General features: G+C 33.7%; 1 protein-coding gene across 1 annotated transcript in view; it reads right to left on the reverse strand.

Moving 5' to 3' along the window:
* Positions 1 to 10,477, reverse strand: part of DNAH8 (dynein axonemal heavy chain 8) — a 158,301-nt gene that overhangs the window by 45,395 nt on the left and 102,429 nt on the right. The window contains exons 56-63 of the mRNA XM_069800374.1: positions 10,214 to 10,406; positions 9,690 to 9,812; positions 7,864 to 7,994; positions 7,372 to 7,525; positions 6,752 to 6,916; positions 5,942 to 6,168; positions 5,429 to 5,547; positions 1,323 to 1,426 (exon numbers count right to left, since the gene is read on the reverse strand). Of these exons, the coding sequence (XP_069656475.1) occupies positions 1,323 to 1,426; positions 5,429 to 5,547; positions 5,942 to 6,168; positions 6,752 to 6,916; positions 7,372 to 7,525; positions 7,864 to 7,994; positions 9,690 to 9,812; positions 10,214 to 10,406 (1,216 nt within the window). The remainder of the gene's footprint in view (positions 1 to 1,322; positions 1,427 to 5,428; positions 5,548 to 5,941; positions 6,169 to 6,751; positions 6,917 to 7,371; positions 7,526 to 7,863; positions 7,995 to 9,689; positions 9,813 to 10,213; positions 10,407 to 10,477) is intronic.

A 10,477-nucleotide genomic window follows, 5' to 3' on the forward strand; every position in this document is an offset into this window, starting at 1 on the left:
GTGTAGCTAATATAACTAATGGAACATGGCAAACCATTTGCACCAATGGTCAGCCTCTCTTTTACTCCTCTAGTCTAAGACTCACACTTAATTAGTCTATTCAAAGAACAGCCCCATGTGAATTCACTGAATGAAGTTATCCGTTTGTGTCTGGTTCCTCAGTACATGTATTTTTAATTCTCTTGTGCATGTGTGACATCCAATTGGTGTCAGAATGTTTTTTGACCAGTATCAGGTATATGGTCAAGACTGGCACTCTAAGCATTTACAAGAACATAAACAATGCTCTCAAATACTGAGAGAAAAAAAAAAAAAAAAGACAAATAAAATCCCCAAATCTCTCATTTGTTTTTTTTTTCCCCAAATCCAATTCTGATTTCTATAGGGCTCAGCACTAATGGAAAGAAAGAAATATACAGATTATGAGCAATATTACATGTAGCTTAAATAAGTGTCTGTTCTTTTATTATTTGTCCATACATCTTCTACTTCTGATGACTCATAAGTAGTGCCCTATTGAAAAAGTTGACAACTAAGAGGCTATGTGAATGCTTGCCAGAGAGCTATTTCAAAATGTATATCAAATATAAATATTGAACAAAGTGAACTCTATCAGCCTATCTGTCATACTCCTGAAATGTGAGAAGTGTAATTTCATCCCTTTCTGCCATAATTCTCTTTCTTATGAGATTAAAGGCCTTTAAGAATGCAGGCAGTCACTGGCCAAAAGTTTGCTCTCCAGTGCATATTAAATATGCACCATCATAGCATTATGGTATCTTCCAGAAAACAGAATGCCTATATTAAGACATTCCCTAACATATCTTTCCAGACAGTCATTTTGGAAACTAGATTTCTACCAGACCACCAATCTCATGAACACATGGACACCTTGTTAATGTAAAAGACAAAATATGAAACTGAACTGCGATGAACTTTTTTCTAAGCAATTTTGAAATAGTAACGTCACGTTATCATCTGTTAACTTATCTGCAAATAAGTGCACATATAACCCCAAGTTTAATAAACGTCAATCAAACCATGAAACAAAAAATGAAACCTGATGCTTATAGGAGTGGGTAAGGATTGGGAGGAGAACAAGGAAGGCACTCAACCTCCATTGCAGTCTTAAAGCGCTTCACTTTCAGAAGCAAATGCTGAATCAAGATGCTACAGAGAGAGGAGCGAAACCTCATTTTAGACCACGATGCACATTTTTTGGCTTGTACAAATTATGAGAAGATTCTGCAACGGCACTTTACCCCACTATATATTCTGGTGCTATCCGCTGCCTTTTACTATTTAAACACTCAAGTACTTACTTTATCTGCCTTAATAGATGCTAAAGCCAGTTCCTTCTCCTTAATGGCCAACTCCTGAGAGAGTTTAGCAACTGATTCACTGGCCTCCATCAGCTTAGACAAACCTATTAAGTAAAAGATAAAATTCAGAAAAATGAAAACTATTTTTTCCTAGTTCGGTAATACAATCTAGGTCTAGATCCCAAATGCCTTGTACCTTGTGTTCTCATTTAAATTTGCGTAAAGGAGAGAAAGTGGGTGTAAACAGTCATACTATCATGATTGTGCCTACTATTCACTTTTCATGGATATAAATAATTTCACAAGGTGCAAAATTATTATAAACAAGTTTGATTCTTCAAAAAAGAAATCTATACTTCTTAGTTTTAGTTTGTTATAGCTGTGAACAGTACCTAAAGGTGTATAGGTGGGATATTACCTACAATAATATATATCTGTACTCTCACTATATAAACTTAAAAGAAAAAGGGGGAGGGGTATGTCAAGGATATATTCTGTCATAAAGCCACAGGACAATCAGAAAATCAGACTGATACTACATTTGTATCATTGCATGAGGAGATTACATAAATATTAGGATCCATAACTGCCTTCCAATAGGGAGCTCTTTCTAGGAACAAGTGAGAAGAAGTGGAGTCACCAAAAGTGGGCCCAAAAGTCACAGCAAGATTACGACCTCCAGCTCCTGCATATTGAGTTTACCCTCTCTTGTCCCTGGTGACAGAGAGTGCAGAAAAACACATAGAAGCATCTGTGCTCACCTGGCTTAGGGCCAGTCCCATCATAGCTCTTATATGTGCTGAAGCAACCATCCATAGAGATCATTCAGCCTTACACTAACAGTTGCCCAGAGAGAGATGAGTTTTCTCCCTCTATAATTATTATATATTCAGTCTTTCCCACATATTCATGCATTCTTTTTTTCCTCTCCTCTCTTCCTCATAGATTTGAGCACATATTTTTGGCTATTCCTGAGCTCCACATTGCATGCTGAAGCCTCTCTTGCCTCTCCTCTCTTCATCACTGAATCTTAACATCTTAAAACTTGCCTGGAAACATTCCCATTATCTCCCTCTCTACCTAAGGGCTAGAGTCAGAGCACACTTGCAAGTTATACATTTGATGTGTGATGTTTGTCTGTGATGTCTCTCCACTTTTCTGTTACCACATTTCACACAGACAAGCATTCTCTCCTAGTACATTTCTTGTTCTGACACAGTTGCCTCATGATCAGGCTACTGCCATTCTAGAGACTCTTCATTATTCCTCACTAAAAGACAGGTTATTTTGCCACTCTCAGCAATGAAGTTCAAAGGTATATTCACTGAAATATGTTGACTGGGAGACAAGAGAGATGTTTTAGAATGTTTCCTTTTCCCAGACATACACCACTTCCTAAAATACTCTGAGGGATAGAGGTACATACACATTAACATTCCACCCCCACCTCCCACTCCTCTGACAGCAATTTCCAAAATGGTTGTTATTTCACTTCACTGTTAAAAAAAGGTTCTGAAAGAGAAGCTATGAAAGGGAAAGTGATACCGTTTGCTGCATTAGCTTTCCCTGCTACAATCCTAGAGTGAGAAAAAAGAAAGATGGACAAAGAATGTGAATACGCAGAACAAGAAGAACCAAAGAGTTTCTGTTATAAACAAGAAACCTTTATAGCTTCTTCAGGTCCCCTACATACTTCCAATCACAAGAAACATTACAACAGTACCATGCCAGCAGACAATTTTTTTTTTTTTAGTGCTTGTAGTCATAAATGAATGCCTGATTTAGGCATTAGAAACAGGAATAGTATTTTTCAGAGGGATATTTAGAATTCCATGTAAGAACCTTACTGATACCAGCTACAACTTTTCTAAAGCAAGTTAAAAAGGCACCATATATTTTGATCCTATAGAGAGAATTGAGGTAATCTTTATCTCTTGTCAATGTATTTTTTAACTTGTCTGAATGATGACTGCAGAAAAGTAGAGAATATAGAAAAATTATAAAAATCTTTATTAAGATACTAAGCCACAGTACTCTTAGCACCTTGAGGATGTAATTTCTGTCACTTTTAATTAGCAGAAGATCTAGCAATAAGTTGCTCAAAGGGATGACATGCCCAATTTGTCAAAGCTAAACTGAGGTCTTCCTGTAGAACCACAGTTTTATATGAAAAGACATTATCTACACATGTGATGCTCTACCAAGTATTCCCCAGATGGATTCTGAGAGAAGACATATGACGTTAAGCATTTAGAAATAACTGTAATTGTCACCGGACCTCAGTTTTTACCTCATCTGTCTTACTTTTTTTTCACCCAAAGTGACAAAACAGAAAAGACATTACTTACATCTTTCAAACTATGTTGCTCACATAGATACTGCACTGCTGACAAGCACGGTTTCAGTGTGCTCGAGCCAGGGACTTTTCTAGAAATCAGTATTGATCAAGGTATTTCTTACAATTTTGCTGCTTTACAAGCATCTTGAATTGGCCCAGACATCATTACATATAGGAAAAACATTTCAACAAGGAGATGAAAAGAGCAACATTATCTCAGCTGATTTTAATAACATAAAATTTAAATCCTTTATCAGGATAATCTCCTAACAAACTGAAACAACTGTCAATGTTAATCTTTCTAACCTTCTAAATCTTTTGACATTAAGTGATGAAAGACTAAGGATTAAAGGATGGATGTGTGAGATAGTAACTAAAGAATTCATAACTAACTTTTTGAGAAAGTTCCTTAGGATGCAGTAAACAGTGGAGCATGTTTGGAGTCAGAGATGACTAGTATTTTTGTAATACATCTTTTCTATGCAAATGAAAGTATTTAGAAAATACTCTAACTGGCATGAGTAATGACCATAAGCTGACAGACACGATTTTCTGAGCATCAAAGATGCAGCAGTAGAAGATGTACATGTCCATGGTTACCTGTACATGATCATTTTGTTTTGAAGACCATGTAAGGAATTAGCATTAACATGTGAGAGGCTAGGAAAATCTACATGTGAAATTTTCTTGTCAGTGCTGAAGCTACTTAGGTTGCTTCTTTTAAATTATTTTTTAAAATAGAAGAACTGGAGAAATAATACAAAAAAAAATCCCACCCTCAGAAATCTTCCAGGTTCTCAGACTTTATCACCATGTCAAGCAGGACTAATGATAAGTTCTGATTTCAAAAAATGGCAACAGATCCATACAGGGAAATTTGCATAATGTGAAAATATTGAGGATCACTTACTTCTCTGCAGTCCACTCTAATTCAGCAAACAGTTTGTGATCTACACATTCTTATTCTATTCTTTTCTTTATGTAAAGTGTACCAGTTGCATTATTAATCATTGTCTAAAAGTGACATCCTTTTACCTTTGTGTGAAAAAATCTTATAATGTAGACTTCTCTATTCTGTTAGATTGATATACGATATCTTTTCCCATATAGACCAAGTTTCCTAAGCTGTTCATTTGCCTTTGTAGATTTACAAAAGCATGTCTAGATGCAAACTGGAGAAAACTGGAAATGTATTCTGAACCCATTACGTACTAATCTAATGCCAAAAATTAAGGTCATTTCAAACAGATATCCAACATTAGAAGGACATTTCAATCATACTTTTCTGTATTTTAGATCTCTAGTTATAAAATGACCACAAGTAACAGTTACTTATTCTACAGCAGAAATCTGAAATAAATCAACTGTGAAGTGCTCAAATTGTACAGCAAGAATTTCCATAGACACGTCCAGAGTAAATTAACTGTATTTAGAGCTACCTCTCTCTACACTACTACATCACATGCTCTCTCTGGCCACTTTCAGGTTCTACTTTCTATTACAAATGCTAAATTGGAAATATTACAGTTTAATATAATGCTGAGATGAATGGTTAAGCTGGCAGCTTCTTTGAGGCATTTTTCTAAGAGAATCACTGTGAGTTGGTGATAGCTGGAGTGCTTGGAAATGGTCCTCATATGCTACCCGTTTTGGACTGTGATCCAGCAGAACTGATTTCAAGTGATCACTGAATAAGAAGTCTAATATTAAAAACACAGATCATTTGAGACCATACCTGGAAATATATGTTTATTCTTATATTGCTTACCTATTTGCATATGTTCAGCTTGTTCATTAATACTCTCTAACTTTTCAGTATAAACTTCTTTGTAGCCATTGATGAAAGACAGATAGGATTTAGGTGTTACATAAGCTCTTCTTCGATACCTAAAACATAATATATTGGCAACATCAACTTAGTACATATTTTTGATGTGTACAGTCATTTGATTATTTCCAATGAAACAGAAGGTTATATAAAACAAGTCTTTAATTCAGTCAAAATCAAATTTCTTCATAATGCAAACCCTTATTTCCAATTACATTGTTTTCATCCACATAAGCGATGTGAAAGATTGTTGGATAGTGGGAATGAAGATAATGAATTTGCACCACAATAGTAATTAGTTTTCATGGCCTTTACATACATTGACATAGCAGATTTATTTTTGTATTAGCCTTAAAAAGACACTTATTGATTCATATAACAAAATGAATTAAAAAAAACACTATCAGTAGCAACACTTTGGGGATTATTTATTGCATTTGTATAAAATATTACCTTTGGAAATAATTCTCACAGCTTTCTGAAACTATATCATGAAAGAGACCCATGGTTTCCACTACTTGTGTTTTAACTGATGCAGAGCAGACCATATTAAATTCTGAAAGAAAGTAACTGGCTACAGCTACAAGAGCTTCTTTGGGCCATCGACTGAACCAATCCATGGTGCACCCTGATATGAGACCAGGAAATTTCAAAGAACGTGCACGGAACTTCTCACCAACCTAAAGAGAGTAACACTGTCAATTTACAATATGATACTTAATTAGATTGATCAAAGTGTTTAATTCATATAAAAACCTAAATGGTCTATTTTTTTTCTTGCTAATTTTCTGCTTAGAACAGCCTGCACAGTTTTTTCTTTTATATAAGTATTTTGCTAAATTTTCAACATTCAATATTTTATGAAATTTGAAGAAAGAATTTAATCACAAATATAAATGTTTCTTAGTATTTTAAAACTTCAGTTAACTTATTTTAAATTCCATTAGATTCTTGTTTTCAAGTAACAAGTAAGAATTTCACAAAGATATATTCATTGATTTGTATTAGGAAAGAATATGCCAGGAGGAAAAAATAAAAATTACTTTAACATGTACGGAATTATTTAATTGTTAAGTATTTTGCTTTTAAGTTCTGACAACTGTACTATTACTTTTTTTATCTCAGCAATTATAATCAGACTTCAGTAATCTTTTTATGCATCTTTAAATCTCCTTGAAAATATAAAGCTTGAATAATCCTGTCACACCTTACAGGATAGTTTGCTAATGGAAGTAAGGAAGACAGATATGAGAAAAAACTTACTGGAGAAAAGCAGAGGACAACATGCAAGTTCTTCTTTGCCCGAGTTAAAAAATATTCATAAAGATTATCAAAGGTAGGAGGACACCGAGGCATCTCTTTTTTCATCACAGGTATTAATCCTTGGGTGATTTCATCCAATTCATCCCGAGCAAATAAATTAGAAATCTTTTTATAAAATTAAAATTGATAAGAATATAAATTGCATGGATCTAATTATTATAGAGTTTATAAATATTTTTCTGTTTACATCATATCTCTCTCTCTGCATATATACAGTTTAGACAGATAAAAAACCAGATTTGTCCCTGATTTAGACATATGTAACTCCATTAAAAACTAGGAAGTCCAACTCAGGAAGAGTACAGACCTTGACTGGCCAGTGAATCCTCATTTAATAAAGGCTACTAAACTACACATCACAGCTCCTTATCTTTTCCTGGCTTACACTGAAATAGAGATGAAGGAACTCCATATCAAGAGCACTCTTTATTTTAAAAGTTGAGATATTTTTTACTTAATCATTATTAATTCTATGATTTATTACCAAAATAAATAAATGGGAACAAATTCTGCAGTTTCCTGCTTCTAAAGTACATTGCCTGTCACATTGAGACTCTTACCTCACCTGAAGACAGCAGATTATTTACATATTCCAAAAATGACTCCTCTTTTATTTCATTATCAGTGAAAATAAAAGTGATACCTTCTCCTTCTACTCCAGCTGTTCTATATAACAATTTTAAATCATCTGACAGATTGCTTACATTATAGGATCTAGGAGGAATAATAAACATCACCTGTTAATTCAAGACAACTCAGAATACTGCTGTTTTCAGATTATAGTGTTTTATAAGCGACAGTGCAACCATCCTTTGTAAACACACATATTTTGCCTCAGGAATAGCTAACAAATGGTCCAGCTTTTTCAGCTCAAACAATCCAGTGTTGTATATAAACAAGATAAGAATTTATTGTTTTCCACATTTTTAAATGGTGACAAAATGAAAAGAAAAAAAGGGGGGGAGGGGCGGCTGTTAAAAACATAAGGTTATGACTATGTAAAGAGAAAGCAATAGCATAAATTGGATTTATATATTTCTCGCATTTCTTACCTGGTTAAAGTGATCTGAAATATTTTATAGCCAGCAATAAAGGAAGCCAACCTTGAAAGACTTTGTTTTCCAGAACCACCAACTCCAACAAGTAAAGCATTCCCATATGCTGTCCGAATTATCCGGGAAATCTATATAGGAAAAAATGGAAGAAAAGCTCATTAATAAATTTAAATTAAAATGTTAATTAACAAAATTTTTAAAAAACTTATACTCTACACTTTATTTACTGGAGTATAATGTAAAGATTATTAACATTATACCTGGAGAAAATTTTTCCTCTCAAAAGAACACTTGTACATTCTTTAGGAATTTTGTGTAGCTAATGAAAAAGTTGTATGTAAGAATACAGGATGGTTACAATCAGTTACATATAGGATTTAAATACATAAGGGGAGACATTTTGAGCTCCACTTTATGTTGAAGGTATCATCCTGAATGTGTTTAAAAATATCAATAAAAAAACTTTAGCTAGAAGGACAAACATACTAGATTCCTAATTTTAAGAGTCTGAAAGACTTGGACACATTTAAACTACCATTTAATGTTATCTTCTATTTTATCTGCCTTCAACATTCCCTTTGAGATAGTTTTCTTAAGCAGTCTCCTAGATATAAAAGCTGGATTACAAATTTACTAAGTTACTGCTTTTTTACACATCCCCTGTATATACATCACACCTTCCTTGGATTTATTATATGTTAGTGCTCTATTACTTTAAAGATGCTCCAGTTTGCTTTGCTTCTCATGTAAATTATGTACAAAATGCAAAAGATTGGCATCTACATCAAGCCTTTGAATTCTATTCATTTTTTCCTCCAAAGAAATTTTGGTTTTATGCACAGTTCCCTCTGAGCTTATCCAGATAACTATATTAAAATAGAAGTCTAAATGTGAAATTATGAGGGTGACTACATTTATTGTCACCATAGTGACAGCCGGACTCCCTTCTACTACCTAAATGCATATCCTAGATATTCTGGTTAGAACTTGCCAATGGAAATGGAGAATCAGAGACTCTCAAAGTCTTCTGAAATTCACCTAGCATCACATGAACTGTATTTAAAAAAAAAAATAATTATTTTCTTCTGTTTAAATGCAAAGCAAACAAAATAATTTACTTCACTTGCGGTCAACTAGAGAAAAACCAAACATCTCCTGTTTTGGTTTCACTGTGGCTTCTATGTATCTTTCAGTAAACAAATCATCAAGTTAAAGTAATTCCTGAGATAACAAACACAACTTCCTAAATGTGAGGCACAGTGCTTCAAACAAATCTTATGCTTAGCCTTTTTTTTCCCCCATGAATTAGATTCTGACTTCGGATTAATTTTTTCCTTATATCTGCCTTTCTGAATAGGGGTTCAGCTGGTTCTAAACTGAGGCTTTCTTCAACCCTACACACTGATTCTACTACGGCCCTGATTTTTATTTCTTTTCATGTCTCTCATCCAATCAGACTCTACCTCACGTTGTTTTGGTCACTTGTCAGGTAGAGATACCTTTGAAGTGTTCTCTGAATTCTTAATGATTAAAAATCATTCTATATAGAAAATATAAACATGGCTCTTTATGACCACACCTTTCCTATTGAGGAAAATCTTCATACCTCTGAATACATAGAAGCTTAAACGAATATATAAAATAAGGTATTTATTACAAAACATGCAAACAGGTAAAATGACTGTAGCTCTTTCATAGTTCTTGAAAATCACTAGCAAAGATGACAAGCAAGTTTAGGGATTAAGAGTAGCTTTTCAGAACGTGCCTTCTAAGCATAGCTTGTTGGAACAGTTAAACTAGTAAAAAAGTAACAAACCCCAAACCTTAATAAGATGTGTCATTGCATCCCTAAAAAACACCAAATCAAGAAATGATCCTCTAATACATTCATTGTATTGTCTCTGATACATTTGCAATTTTTCACACAGAAATTCAAAGCTGGGAATCTGGGGGGGGGGAAGAAAAAAAAATCAGTTACTGTACTAGCATGGCCCTTCAGAATTTAAAACTGCACTGACATTTTTACACAAACTTGAGTTCATTTATTGGCCACAAATAATGAGATTATTTTGTTAATTCACTGTAGTGACTATAGTTGTGTTTAAACAGAAATTTTCTGCTAATGGTGGGGAAAAAAAGGAGCATGGAGAATAGGAATGAATAAACTACATTTTTATGGCATTATTAACTTTAACATCACTAAAGCCAGAAAAATCTATATATATCTTCACAAAAAACATAGTAGGTATTCAACAAAACTTTCTGTATGATGAGTTCAGCAATATAACATACTTAATAATTAAAGGAAAAATTAAGTGCCTAGTATTTTAAGTGTAAAATGAAATACCTCCTCATAAATTTTTGGTGGTTCAAACACAAAATCTTGTGGTTCATCACCAGTTGGTTCAGGCATCTCCCGTAAAAAATCTGCAAAATATGGTTCAGCTTGGAGAACTTCTGTCAAGTCTGTATCCACATATTCCTCAATTGCTTTAGTAATAGTTTTATCAAACCAGGCTGTATCTTCAGGAGTAATAAATCTAAAAATCATAGATTAGTACAATTAAAAAAAATTATTTCTAGTTATATAGGGAGAAAACCAGATAATTAA

Source organism: Haliaeetus albicilla, chromosome 13 (genome assembly GCF_947461875.1).
Source record: "Haliaeetus albicilla chromosome 13, bHalAlb1.1, whole genome shotgun sequence".
NCBI lineage: Eukaryota > Metazoa > Chordata > Aves > Accipitriformes > Accipitridae > Haliaeetus > Haliaeetus albicilla.